A 15,193-nucleotide genomic window follows, 5' to 3' on the forward strand; every position below is an offset into this window, starting at 1 on the left:
CAGCCGTTCTGGTGGCTACGTACCCTGGCAAGAAGCGATGCTGTCTTTAAGGATCTGACTTTTCTGGGCGGGCTTTTAGATGAGACTCATAAATCTCATATTTTAAGAGTGCACATAGGGGTCTAGGTAAACCTCTGGAAAACATTTAAATGAAGGAATAGTTTTTACACTCTGTCTCCTACCATTAACTTTTTTGGCATTATTCTTAAATGTAAACCAATATTTAATATATTGATAATGTATAGTCCAATTCTATACTTAAAATACTGATAACATATAGTCCAACACTATGCATGTTTATTACAATATTACTTATCTATATACTTAATAAATTGTGCTATGACTTCAGAAATTTTAAATGACTATGATTATCTGTAATATGTAAACATAATTTCTAGGACAACAAAATATAAAGATGTGAACATTCCCTTTGGGAGTAACACACATGTATCTAATGCTAACAGAGGAAATAAAACTTTAAAAAACACTTTTAGGTGAAAACCTGTTTTTATTTAAAAAATATTTATTTAATAGGTAATCTGTATTTTCAGAGCTTATCTCAAATTTAAAACTCCTGAAGAACATAGTGGGGTGGTTTCTATCTTCTTATGTAGAAATTTGACCCCATGCTGTCACTAGAAAAGAGTCACACCCCAGATTCAGCATTAGGATTCGGCAGAGAGCCCCTCTATGTGCTGACATACCAAGTGGAATTTATTTTGGAGATTTACTGAGGTAAATCCAGAGGTAACTATAGTAAATGTTTTCCCACAAAAGTAGCACTCACAATAAATGCAGAAATCCTTTATGATCTCCATTATGGTAGGGGTCCTCTGTATCAGTAGTTTGAACTCGGTTGACTTTTGTGGGGATCCTTTTAGGCCATGTGCTAACCTTAGTTGGGTTGCGTGGTAGAGCCCTGTACCCTGGCACAGAGGCCTTCACAAGAGCAACTTTCTAATGGTGGAGACCTTTGAGGACCTTGGGGATCAAAGCCTGGACTGTGACTAAATCGCCAGACCCCTCTGGTTGCTAGGTTACCTAGTGCTTTAGCAACTGCTAACTGGTCTTGGGCTCTGCATATAAGGACAAGCCCCAAGTTCTTGGGGTCTGGCAGGTTGCAATTCTGTCCTGAGATGGCATTTCAGTGTATTCCAGCCCTTGGTAATCATGACACTGGGTCTGCCTTAGATAGTTCTAAATGGAAACCCAGGCTCTGCAGCAATCCTCTCTGCTTCCATCAGTCACAAACCTTAGCAGAACCTATGGTCCCACTCTTCCACTGTCTCATAATTCTGCCAGAAGCATGCAAACACCACTTATGGTTCTGGGCGCTGTGGTAAGAGTCTACTGCAGTCTCCTGGCCATGCTCTTGAGATGCCAAGGGCATCATCTAAAACACTGCAGTGATCTGGAAGCAATCCGTAAGATGCCAAACCTTAGCTAACCTTTTCTCAAGACAAAAATGGATGCCCACACCGCTTGCTCTGCTAGGTACACATTCCTACATTAGGCAGACAAGAGTTTCACCTGTCAATAAACAGAAGCACATCACTCCGTGGTGTGCATTGTTACAGGTTAAAAAAAAAATTACCTCAACACAGGGTGAAACATGTCACAGAAAGCATTCAGAAGTCCAAAGTCTTAGGAACTATTTCCTTTTTTTTTTTTTTTTGCATTGTTGGTCCCTGAACTCATGGCCTTGCCAGACAAGCACTGTACGACAGGCAAGCACTGTACCACAGAGCCACAGAGCTAGTTCAATAGTTTCTTTTGGAGCACTAATTCTCAAGTAGGATATGTGTTTGCCCATCAGGACATTGATGTCTCCTGGAGAGGGGCAGCTAATGCATATAGACATTTGTAGGCATGCAGGGAGCTGGAGAAGGCTGTGGTCTACAGGACCAGCCCTGCATGGACACAGCCAAACCTGTGGTCTACAAGACCAGCCCTGCATGGACACAGCCAAACCCGTGGTCTACAGGACCAGCCCTGCATGGACACAGCCAAACCTGTGATCTACAGGACCAGCCCTGCATGGACACAGCCAAACCTGTGGTCTACAGGAGCAGTCCTGCATGGACACAGCCAAACCTGTGATCTATAGGACCCAGCCCTGCATGGACACAGGCAAAGTGAGCGAGGAGACCCAGAGGCTTTGTAGGATGCCTCCCTTGAAATAAGTCCTTCCAGAAAGCCACCTGGGAGCTCACCCCAGCTCCCTCAGCATCAAATTACATGGGGCTGGAAGTGACTTGGGTATGCAAATGTGCTGGGCAGCCAGTCAGCCAGGAGAGAGGATGGAAGGTTCAGGAGGAGATTTCTCCTTGGGAGGTAACAGTCCCAGGACCAGGCCCTAGCATGAACCTCTAGAGCAAGTGGTATTCGAGTCCACATAGCTCTGAAGGAAGGCAAGAGCAGTAGTGTGGACGTAGCCTTCCAGCCTACCGTGGTTGATCCATGGGACAGGTGGCGTGCCCTGCCACACCAATGACCCTTCACGCTCCTTTTTGGTTGCCAACAGGCTCACTCCACACCCGTGCTGGCCTTGCATGCCTGCTGATTCCTGTCTTATCATTCTTCGTCTTTGATCCTTCCACAGTTCAAGCTGCACAGTAGAGGAACATGCTGGGCTCCGTCTCACCTTAACTCAGAAAAGGGGGGGGGTGTAGTTCTTCTGGAGAACCCCACCGTCAAGCCCTGGGAGCACTCTTACTTGCTGAGGCCCAGGACATGGCAGTACAGGCCCCAGACTGCTGTTCCTTCATATATAAATGGTCAGATAAACCAACTATTACTGATATTTGGAAAGTCTCCAAGTAGCAGAAATTAGGCTGTAGTTTAAAAATTTGCCAAACGCAGTTTCATAGGGTTCAACTTAATACAGATTGTATCCTTAAAAAGTCAAGGCAAGGACTATATTTACTCAACTCATAGGGCAGTGGCTGTCAACCTGTGGGTCGAGACTCCTTGGGGGAAGGTCGAACAACCCTTTCACAGGAGTCGCCTAAGACCATAGGAGAACACAGATATTTACATTATGATTCATAATAGTAGCAAAATTACAAGTATGAAGTGGCAATGAAAACCATCTTATGGTTGGGTGTCACCACAACGTGAGGAACTGTATTAAAGAGCCACAGCATCACGGAGGTTGAGAAGCGCTGGTGTAGAGGAACCCTGGATAGGAGAGGCTGTCTTGCCCCTGAGGAAGAAGGCCAATCTCACTTTAAAGAGAGAGAATCATGGGGTCTTATCCTTAAGGGTCTGCAGTTCCATGGGCCGAAAGATAGATAGTGAGGCCCAAGGATAAACTCAAATGTAATAAACCCCTTGAAAAAAATCTTGCGTGTATAAATATACAAGTTTCTATATGAGTACGGGTGAGTCCATGCCATGGGACACGTATGGGGTGCAGAGACAACTTTGGGTGCTGGTGTTGCCCAGTAGCTTCCGGGAATTCTCCTGTCTTGTCAGCGATCATAGGAACGCTGGGATAACAGGTGTGCAGCATTGCCTCTGTCTTCTTCTACATAGGCACTTGAGATTTGATCTCATGCAGTCAGGCTTAGACAGCAAGAACTGTACTCACTGAGCCATCTCACCAGCCCATACTACTCTCCTTAAAAAAAAAAAGTGTTGAAATAATCAGATCAGGACTAAATATTGAAGAATATGGAAACAAACAGGCAACAAAGGAAACAAAAATAACCCACAAAAAACCCCCAAGATATGCAAATAGAGAAATAAAAATACACTGGACATAGAACTGGTGAAGGGAATATTAATTCCATATCAAAGTGTACCCGGTCTTCCTGCTCTGAACGGACTGGCCCAGGGTCCCCAGCTTCCAGAGGACACTGCGCTATCCCAAGATCCTCTGTCTGTGAGCTTTCCTTCTTGCTGTCTACCTCCCTGGCATCACAAGATGCAAACTGGACAAAGCAGGGGGGCGGGGACGGGACGGGAGGGGTGTCATTTACACATGCGGAATAGACCCAATTAATTCCATGTAAGCCAGGGCACCCTAACCAACCCTACCCCCGCCTTCTTCAAATTGTAAAATCTGCACACCTGGTCCTTGCCCAGGAGCAAATGACTACACTAAATTAAAAAAACCTGGCCTGCACATGCTGGGGCGTGGGAAACCCTGGGCCCCCATCAGCAGCCACTAACTGTCAGAGAGGCAGGCCTGGTCCAAGTGACCTTGGGAGCTAACAGCCTGCACCTTAGAATTCCTAACACACCAGCAAGAAGCCTATTCTGTCTAACACTGCCAGAGCGGGTCTTGTCTACCTGGAGATGCGCTGCTGTACTGCAGAGCTGGGGGTGGCCCATGGCTTCAGCTTATTCTGATGGTTATATCTTACGTCTTCCCCGGTTCCAAAGAACAAGGACTTGCTGGCATAGAGCACTGCCGCAGTGTGGGTCTGGTGTGGGCGCCTAAAGTGCTGGGGATGTACCTGGGGACTTTTTGGGTCTGGTACCTCAATCCGGAGTCCAAGACATGCACAGGCACAGCAGGGGGCTGGGGGAAGGGCTCTCTGCTCTGGGCCTGTTGTTGTAGAGGAACCACCTGGCTGTTCTAGTGCCATTTTTGGTTGGTCACCCTACCCTGACCAGGAGGTGACGCACACCACACCTTCTCCAGGTCTGGCCTGGTTTGTGTAAGGTCAAGCTAAGTCTCCGGACCTCACTACCTGGTTTGCCAAAAGTGAGTCATTTCCTTACAATTTTGGCCTCTACAGCTTTCCTTAAGCAGTACAACCAATCTCAGGCAAACGGTTAGGATTTTACAGGCTCGTTCCTCATCCACTACCTCCTGGGATTAGACAGCTAGTCCTGCCTTTAGAAGATAGTTTTCTATCCTGGGACCCTGGACCTTACCGTCCCATGTCCTTGGGAGGCCTACGATTAGGGTGGCTGGCTCTCTCTGCTCGAGTCCACCTCTCATTTCCTTGGACCCAACAGTAACACATGTCCCCTCTGGGCAGCTGGAGATGTTCAATTGTCACACACTGTCACTTCAGCCACAGCTCACAGTATCAGACACAAAGTGTGGGAAGGCACACAGACAAATTCTCTTTCCCAGTGGGTGGATGATGAAGGCGTGGTCACTAGACACACAGCATCCTGCAGACACCCACCGACCTCTCCCAGAGACCCCTTAATTAATTCTGGCACTCCTGCTGGCGGTAGCCTTCCGAAGAAGGTTCTGGGTGACCCAGGGATGGATAAGGTGCCAGTTCAGTCCAGTTGTCCTTTCAGTTTATTTGCATAAAACAGATTCCCTGTTTTATCCACTCACTTGTCTGACCTTGTTAGTGAACCTGGTCAGGCATCAGTCTGACCTCAGAGGGCTTATGGCCTCATTTAAAAAAATATCAACTTCATTTTTCAAGTGTGAGCTGAAAACCAGGCACAATTCAAGCACTTTTATATTATATTTAGTAAACACTATTCTGAACCTCAAGGTTGCTTTAAATTCACCATGGTTAAAAATCACAGTTCCCCCGCCCCCTTAAGGAGACTTGCATGCCTATGTCTGAATGTGAAGATACACTAATTTATATTAAATGGTTTCTTATAAAAGCCAGTATGTGGAATACATTTCTGCTATAGGGCTAGAGTGATCTCAGCTGTAGTAATTAATTTCTGTGCTGAATAGATCCAAACAAGCTTAAGAAGAAAGGCGACGTTTTCTTATGTTACTGGGAGACTTTAAATGCCCTTAGCAAAAGCAATGCATTTTAAATTCATCATTTAAAATGATAACTTGGAGAAATTAGAACTTATCTGGGAAGATGCAGTGGTTGGGTGGACTCTGAAGTCACTGGTACCAAGTAACTTCACAGAAGAGGCTAACTGCCCAGATTCAGGGTTCATTTTCTGTGCTGCTGGCAAGCTGAGAGTTTAAGTTAACAATAAGCTTATTGAAGAATTTACTGCCATTCATATGTGTTCCTATTTAAACCTTTCAGCCAAGCCAGAGTCAAGAGTTGATCTGCATGCATCATTTTTACTGCTTTTGCCAAGAATTATGTGACCACGTGCCAAAACTAACACAAACCACTCGGAATGGGCGGGGTCGTGAGCTCTTAGCCTTCGGCCTTCAGCTTGGCCGCATGCCGCCTGTGTTTAGACGATGTGAAAATTCCAAGCCTGTGTAGTCAGTAACGAGCTGTGATGTCAGCCATAGTTAATAAGTCAGGTTCCCCAAAGGCAGCGTGGTTACCAACCTTGCTGGAACACAGGGTGATGGAGAGCAGGCAAGGGGAGCCCCTCCGTGGCTGCAGGTTCCTGAAAATAGGCTTCCAGCCAGGCTCTGCACTGCACGAGGGCTTCTGGCACTCCCTCTGGCCCACTGAGCACCTCTGGACTAGCTGGAGCCTCTGCAGGGCTGAAAAAAAAGCACAAGAAACTTAGTAACCACATGTGACAAGAGGGTACCTACCCTACTGCAGCTAATGGGGGAAGACTGCCATTCCCCAGTGTGTGTCTCTGGCAGACACAGAGAACTGCAGATAACGGAAATGACCACTGAGGGATGCTGGGAAGGAAGGCACTGAAGTTCCCATGGCTGCTTTCCTGTCCCCAGGTTTATTAAGGGCAGGGAGAGCTCAAATGATGGGTCCCAAGCTTCTGCATGCATAGGGCCTGGGGACGGGAGCCAGCAAATCGTCACACAGGAGCATCCCATCCCCCTACCCCAACCTTGGTTTTGGATTTAGAAGTCCCCATCATAAGGTAATTACTATTAAAATTGTTCTCCCTAAATATCAGGTCATTAGGCTGTACCATCCACATTGTACCTCTCACCCTGAATCCCCACAGCAGAGGGGGCATCGCTCCTGAGATGGCGTTGAGCTCTACCCTTGGAAGCTCTTCTGAGTAACCGACCCATGACATATAGCACTGGTGTGGGTGTAAAGTGATGTCACCTTGTGAGTTTAAGCTTCTAGGCTAGCAGGGTGGCTCCTCTTCTGCCTGGGGTGTCTAGTTGGAGGGGCTTAGTGACAAATCCTCCTGTTCACTCTCTGTTGTCCCTGCCCTCCGTCGATGCCCTGGCATTTAAAACTGAAGTGGTTCATAGCAACTTTGGATGGTTTCTTGCTGCTTCCACATGAGGCCATCTTCTGTTCCTTGACTTGGCCCTGCGTGGAGCACACTGCTCATGCCCAGCTGGGGTCTGCCTTCCGGGTCGTGCTCTGCAGGCTAAAAGCACACGCTGCGAAGGAAGGCCACTTCTGTGCTCTGGGCTTGGAGCCTGGAGTTTTATGGCCGACTCAGTTTTTGTTTCAATTCTGTGCCCACATCCAAGAGGCACAGACACTTGATCCGATTTCTCTGGCGAGTTTTCTCCCTCTGTTCATATGCAGGCTCTTAGACAGGAGCACGCTTCTGTGTGACTTCCTGGCCTTGGTGGGTACAATGTCTCCGGGACTTCTCAGGCAGCTCAGGTGTCAGCACTCTCATGGGAAGGTGGAAAGGCCTGGATGCTGTAGAGAGCCGAGACTCCTTGGATTGTTAACTCACCAGTCGCCTTCGGCTCCTACATCTAGTGATGGTTGACATATTTCATTTAGTCCACGGGTCTGTGTCCACACATGGATACCTTGACCAGGAGAGGCCTTTACTCAGCTTTGGAAATGGGGCCCTACACAAGTTTAACAGGTGGGTGGGGAAGCGGGTACAGAGGGCTGGGAAGGAAAGCCCAGGCCGGGCTGTCTGAGTGGAGTTGGTGAAAGGCTTGATGGGCTCCAGAGATGGGCTCCTGAGAGCTACTGAGGGTGTTGATGGGGATGACAGTTTTCCATAAAGACTAAGGCAAAAAAGCGTCAGTGCCAGACCTCAGAGGCAGGGCAGGAAGGTCTCAAGTCACAGGAGGACAAGCTGGCTCCCAGGGCAAGGAGGCTCAGAAGGTCCTGTGGCGGGGTGTCCCACAAGCATGAGTTGAGGTGACTTTCATGTAAGGAAGGTTCTGGTTGAGGAGACACAGGTTGCTGGTGTGCAGCTCCATCCTTGTTTGTGTTCTGCAGATTTGAGTCTTATAAACAGTGATACGCTTGTGGCAGAGCTTTGCACACGGACCTGTGCAGGTGCGACTGCCCAGGACAGCGTACGGCGAGGGGCTTTGTGTCTCCAACAAGTCTTTGCATCTTTCTATGGATGAACTTCGTCGGCAGGAGGACGCACACCAGGGTTCCTTCGTGTGGGTTTCAGAGAGGGCAGGAAGTCATTCAGAAAAGGTCTCAGAAGCATCTAAACCACTGTTGGGCCTCAGGAAGGGACAGAGGATGGATGGAGAAAGAAGCCACAATGCATGAGAGTACTGACACATAAGTGGATGGCAGAGGGGAGAAGTCGGGGGTGAGGGTGGGGCTGGGGAGATAGTTGAGCTGGTAGAGTGCTTGCTGCACAAGCATGGCCATCTAAGTTGGACTCTCAGTCCTAGTGTAAAAAAGCTAGGACACACGGCATGTGCTCATACTTGCGGTCCTGGGGAGCGGAAGACAGTCCAGACTGCTTGGTAAGTTCCAAGCCAACAAGAGACCCTGTCTCAAGAAGATGGACACCATCCAAGGAATGACACCTGGGATTGTTCCCTGCACCCCCACCGCCTCCACATACACTCAGTCAAGGCCTGAGCTGGCCAATCCTGTGGGTCTCACGACCAGCTTTCTGGAAGCTACTAAAGGGACTTTATTGAGCTCAGTGCCTGAACAAGCAGGTGTCAATCCAAGCCACTGCTGCCTGTATACCCCAGCTGGGCCCCAGGGATCACGGCTCACTCCCCGTGCAGACTATAGGCCTCTCTTGGGAGTCTCCCGTGGAGATGTAACTGTCTCATGGCCCTGACTGCTTTCCTTATTAGCAATGTCTGATCATGGGAGGGAGAACTTCTGCCCGTGCCTGGCTTGGATATTAGTCAATTTTAGCGATACATGCTCAGTCATTCTGTTGCCCACTAACCAAGTGAATGGAGCATCAGGGATGTCGAAAAGGAGAGATGGAGAAAATATAGAACGCATTTTGCTCTCCGGGTCCCTGGGGAGGGTGGGAGAACGAAGGAAAAGATGTGTTGTGAGCTGGAGGTAACCTGGTCCCTCTAGATCGAGGCAGCCAGCCAGCAGCCTGCAGTCTTCGGGGTTCATCAAACCTAGCCAGACTGGCGGTGAATAAAATCCACGTCCATGGGCACAGACCCACAACCACGGGAAGGACAAGACTCTGTCTAGGCCCTGTGTCGAACTACCAACTCTTCACAGAATGTGGGTGGTGGGTGGGGTGGGTGGGCACAGATCAGGCAGGTAGCTGAGACTAGTTAGTACCTCAGCATCAAGGTCAGGTTAGTGTGGATGCTGAGGGGCACTGCACACAGGGGTCCAGAGGGACGTCGATGCTCACGGTGTGAGGGGGCATTTTAAAGCATGAGTCTGGGCCGTCAGTATTTCCCAGGAACTGCTCGGAGGCCTCTGCTGCCCATGGTGGCCTTCCCTCTACCTTGAGGAGGGCAAGCCGTGTTTCCTAGCATTTCCCGCTCTTAAAAGGATATGTGTAGAATTTTTATAGTAGTGAAATTCATCTTAAATTGATTTTTTATGCTTGTGCTAAAGATCTCACCTCTGATTCACTCCGGGGTTCTCTTTTTAACTCTTTCTCCACCGGCCCTAGATAACTAGCCATGGGTGAAATGTAATTAAACAGCTTTGATTCCGAAGCAAGGATTTATGGGGCTACATTTAAAATGAATGGCTTTAAACACACACATAAAACCAGATTTTTAAAGCCATGACACAAATTTCCATTTCTACAATAAAATGAAATTTATTCTCTTGCCCTGCCCTCTTCCTCCAACCATCCCTGCTGCTCACCCAGGCAAGAGCTACGGCTTGACAGCAGCACTAACGGCGGTTCTTATGATGGAGGTGTTTCCTGCAGACCTCCCTGCTGACGGACCCTGAAACTCCAGTAATTAGGGGCTCTGTGGCCCCACTCTTTTAAATGCCACATCCAGGTTTCCTTAACGCCAGCCCAGAACAAGGTGTGAACCCCGAGAACTGCTCAGTACTGTGCTTGGCATCCCTTGGCGACACTTGCTCCAACCTCAGTGGTTGACATCAGTCCAGCTCTTTAGGCCAGCATGTTCCCTGTCTCCATGGAGGAATAAAGTGGTGAAGATTGTGACACAATCCCCCTTTTGCTCTTTAACTTGGCTGGGGGCTGAAAAAAAAAACCTGCTTCCTTAAGCTTCTCCATGGGCAGATGGAGTACGTGGCATTTTTAACACACTGAGGTTGGGGTCAGCTAAGGCCTGTTCAGAGGATTTCTTCAAGAAATTAGCAACTGTTGGTGATTCCAGGACAAGAGTGTACTGCCAGAGCACAGGGCTGTCCACATGCAGCCCTGCTGCCATAGACATTTGTGGGAAGGCCTCAACCCATTTCCCTTCCTTGATTTTGAGAAAGGACGACCCATGGTGCATGGCAGTTCTGATCATGTCTTTCAACTCATCACAGGGCAAAGGAAAGTGGCTGCAAAGTCCCAGTCCTGACTTCTGCCACAGGAGCGGAGTTATTCTCTTCTGGGTGTAGCTCACATGTCAAGAAATGGACACCAGCAGGAATAGAACACAAGACAGGCATAAGACAGCGATCCAGCCAAGACCAAGGGAGCTGGCCCCGGTGCCGTGTGCAGTGTGCATCTTGTCTCCTGAATCATGTCAAGTTGGTTAACCACTCAGTGGAGACCAGAGATGGCAAGGCTCTGTACGGCAGGTGTTGCAAAGCCACAGACTCCCATAGGAGCCTTGCCTGGGGTCTCGTTCTTTACCAAGTGATGACATGTGCATGCCATGCTACAAGGGGAACGTAAGGGCACACCTGTCACTTCCTCCTCCCATCTTTCCCAGCATACAGATTCACCCAGCAATCTAAAACATGGCGCAGCCCATGGGAGACTTTGGTATACAGATCCTAGGATGCTTCAGCAAGTCCCTTGGAGGACAGTCACTAAAGGCTCATTTTTCAATGACTTCTACCTCCCCGCGACAGTAAATCATTTGCCTTAAACACCGCTTGATGTAAGAAAATAAGCTACAACTTTCTTAGAGTCATCCACACCTAACGGGACCATGAAATGACAGTCGCCCCCATGGTGGATGATGCCATGGGACAATAAGAATGCTGAATGACAAGATCATCTGCTCATGCCGTCTCCTCTGTGACCCCAGTCTCCCCGCACCCGCTACCCAGGACTTCTCATGCTATGCTTTGGGAATGTTAACTATGACAGTAGAGGGTCATACAAGAAGAATTCTATACAGCAGAGTTCTTCCTGGCAAGGAGCCGATGGAGGCTGTGTCCTTCAGCAAGGCATTAGAAGAAGCTGTGTGGCAACGTGCAGAGTTCCCGGCAGGGCTCTTAAAGGAGGATGAGCCTAGAGTGGAGGCTACACGCAGCATACTGGACAGCCTTAGGTGAAAAACACTGCCAAGGCCAAGCACACCTTGCCTTCTCTGGCTTCCAGTGTGTGGTGTGGAGGGCAGGGGGAGCCTCTGGGACTCTGGGATGGAACTCCAGACTTCACAAGCTTACTGAGGCACAACTGCGGCAAAGGTGACTTTATAAACATCGTGTGGAGACTCTTGCTCCGCCGTGCTGGCACGTGCACAATTATGTCTAATTTAGAAGATCTCTAGCCGAGTGGCTTGTGTTTGATGGATGTGTCCTGCATCTAATTACGCCTTCTCACTAAAAGTCAGGCATTTTTCTTCCAGGGGTAGGATTGAAGACAAGAAACAAACTACGCTACCTGCTATCAATAAAGACCACTTTTTAGAAAAAGGCAGACTGAATAAAGCCTTTAAACTTTCTATTCCGACTCAGTGAAGATCTGATTGCATCCACGGCTTACTGGGGAGAGTGCCCACAAAGGTGGCCCCTTCCTCAGGCACCTGTAGCCAACTGTGCAGATAGAGGGGACGTGAAGGTGAGGCACACAGGGCACCAGCAGTGGCTCTCACTTATGCCTTTCAAACAACCCCATGTTCGAAGGGGGTTGCCAAGGACTTTTCGCTCTCATGCCAGTTCATGAGTGAACGAGTGGTGGCTCCGTAGCACTGCCTGGTGGTGGGAGCTGTCCAGGCAATACTCACATGCAGCTTTACCAGTTCACTTTTTCAGAGGGATTTTTAGGACACAGAATAGAAAAGGAGGAGCGGGGGGAGGGGGGAGAGGGCGGCGGGGAATTCAAGAGCTGATGCTAACGATAAGAAAGGGCAACCACAACAAGGAAACTGAGGCCAAGGTGAAGAACAAAGGCAGGCCAGTAGGGGGCTCACTATTGTCCTGGGGTCATGCTGCGCATCAGCACTAACACTAACAGGGCTGTGGTAATGACCTCAACACACACACACACACACACACACACACACACACACACGAAGGCTGGTGTCATTGATTTCCCACCCACCCGAAGGACAGTATTTCCTACAATGAAAGATAAGGAGAATAACAAGTTAAGAGTCATAATTACTTTTTGTCACCTTAGCACATACCCAGGAAGAAGGAACTCTCAACTGAGGAGCTGCCTCCATCTGGCTGGCCCGTAGGCAACTGTGTAGGGCGTTTTCTTGATTAACTACTGATGCAGGAGGGTCTAGCCCACTGTGGGTGGTGGCACCCCTGGGCAGGTGGTCCTGGACTATATAAGGAAGCAGGCTGAGCAAGTCGGGGTAAGCCGCCTGGTAACCAGCATTCTTCTATGGTTTCTGCTTCAGCTTCTGCCTCCAGGTTCCAGCTGGAGTCCCTGACCTGACTTCCTTCCATGACGGTCTGTGATAGAGAACTGTGAGCCAAACGACCCCTTTGGCTCTGAAGTGTCCTCAAAGGCCCATGTGTTGACGTGCCTGTGGCACTATGGGAGGTAGCAGAGTCTTTAGATGAGGCCGAGATGGAAGGAGTTAGGTTACTGAGGTCTGCCCTTGAAAGTGGTATTAGAGTCATGGCCCCTTCCCATGTCCCAACGGCAGCAAGATGAGCAAGCCTTCTCAGCCATGCATTTCTACCATGATGCTGTTTCACAGAGGCCTGAAACAACAGGGGTGAAGTGGCCACGGGAGTTAAGACACGGCCGAAATACACATCCCATATATATATATATATGAAGAAAACGTTCTGAATCTCAGGTGCTTTATTGTAGCATCAGGAAGCTGCTCAATAAAACATCTATTTTCACAAAAGCATTCTTTTCTAATGGGAAACTCCCTATCATGCCAGACAGGTCAACAGGCAACCAAAGCAGCCATTTCTAGAAGGAGGATAGAAACTAGACAGCGTACAGGGAAGGCAGTGACCCCTCCATCCACAGCAGAGGGCTCTGACATCCAGTCAGCAGCAGCTCACTGAGCTGTTTCTGCACAGCCTCTGCACAGCTCATGGCCTTTTTTTTTTTTTTTTTGGTCCCTGACATGAGTTCCATTTTTATAATGCCATCACAAACTAGCAAATGATATCTGTCCCAGGGTCAACAGCATGAGGGGGGGACAAGTATGAAATTTAGCAACTTTTCATTGAATGGCTTTGGGTGGTAAAAGAGCACGCGGCTAAAGCTGGGGATCAGTTTTTCACGAGCATTACCAATCTGTCAGAATTCTAGGTTCACTAAGATAAGTGAAGCAGGAGAAGGACCCTGAGTTCAAGGTCAGCCTGAGCTACATGGTGAGACTTTATCTCAAACAACTCAAAATCTGAGGCTCAAGTAAAGTCCAGATCCTAAATAAAACCATGAAAGAATTTACTATAGTATTCTAAAACATCAACAACAAGAGCGGAGAAAAGTTCATGTACAATCTTAAACTCTTCCCCATAAGGACTAAATATTTTTCTTGAAAAGATAATTATGTCTTAAAAAACGCATCAGCAATTAAAACCATATTGTAAAGACAGTTTAAGTAGTATATGCAGGTGTTTAGAATATCTTTTAAAAGGCTATATATACCTTTATGCCTTTTAATGTAAGTCATTAAAAGAAAAAAATCTATTTTATCAACACTTTAACATATCATTAAAAGTCTCCACTATTTGACAGATGAAGATAAAAACACCCCAAAACTACAGATGAATGATCAGGTCCCTAATGATTCCAAAACAATTATAGGATGCAGAGCAATCTAGTTAAATTTTATTCAAAAGCTGACTACACTTGTGTTTTCTTTTATTTTTCTATCAAGAAACCCATGAGGCTTAAGCACAATTCATTATGTATGAGACCCCACTTGCAGTGCTCGACTGTTGATTAATAGCAAAGTTTGCTGTATGTGCGCCTGCAACATTAGACGCATACAATATGCTAACTTATTCTTTCGCTGAAACTAATTATTTACAAAAATGACTACTTGAGACTACAATTTATTAAATGCATGCATCCAGTCTCAATTTGCCCCCCAAAGACATCCTGGAATGAAGATCTTTTACTTGATGTGACAACTTCTGGAAACACTGTTATTAATATTGTAAATGTGGCAAATAAAGAGTTCAAATAGCCTTACGTCTGTGTTGCCTTTGCTTCCTACTACCAAGCAGTGAACAAGAGAGGCTTTTTAACATTCTAGCCACAGAAGGTACTTACCTCTCTCCTAGTTTAATTTAGCCTCTTAAAATAAAATGCTTATACATCCGTAAAAACGCAAGAGTCATCCTCTGGCTCACCACATTGCTGGGACTTCCAGAAGGGTGTTTCCCAAAGGAATTTTAGGGCCCGAGTAACAATTCTCTTTTCCAGCTCTTGAAAAAGGAACATCAGTGTGTGGACAGACTACAGCCAGAGTTTACCACTACCTTATCTTTTCATGGATCTCAAATGGGGCATCTGGTCGACCACTTGCATCTTCCCTGATGACTAGCTTCACTGTGGGATACCTGGCTGCACACAAAGCCACTGCTGGGAACACCCCCTGCCTTCTGGTTTCTCTGATGGAGTAATGTACATACTCATGTTTTCATCTTCTGGGGCCTCCAAAGACTCCATTCTAGCCTTAGTATACCCAGTTCAAGTGTACATATAGGCCCTCAGAGTAAAGAAATCACTTCCTTTCTCCGTGTGTTAAAATAAGGGCAATAAGTATCTATTCATGAGGTAGGATTAAAAGTGCAAACAATTACGTGCTGTGTATTAACTGGTCTATGCTTTT

At 47.5% G+C, this 15,193-nt stretch overlaps 1 protein-coding gene across 3 annotated transcripts in view; it reads right to left on the reverse strand.

Moving 5' to 3' along the window:
* Positions 1–15,193, reverse strand: part of MGMT (O-6-methylguanine-DNA methyltransferase) — a 240,376-nt gene that overhangs the window by 38,483 nt on the left and 186,700 nt on the right. For all 3 annotated transcript variants that reach the window (XM_084773172.1, XM_084773173.1, XM_084773174.1), the window contains one exon: positions 6,240–6,400. In XM_084773172.1, the coding sequence (XP_084629298.1) occupies positions 6,240–6,400 (161 nt within the window). The remainder of the gene's footprint in view (positions 1–6,239; positions 6,401–15,193) is intronic.

The sequence above is a fragment of the Acomys minous genome (assembly GCF_964271855.1).
Source record: "Acomys minous genome assembly, chromosome: 2".
NCBI lineage: Eukaryota > Metazoa > Chordata > Mammalia > Rodentia > Muridae > Acomys > Acomys minous.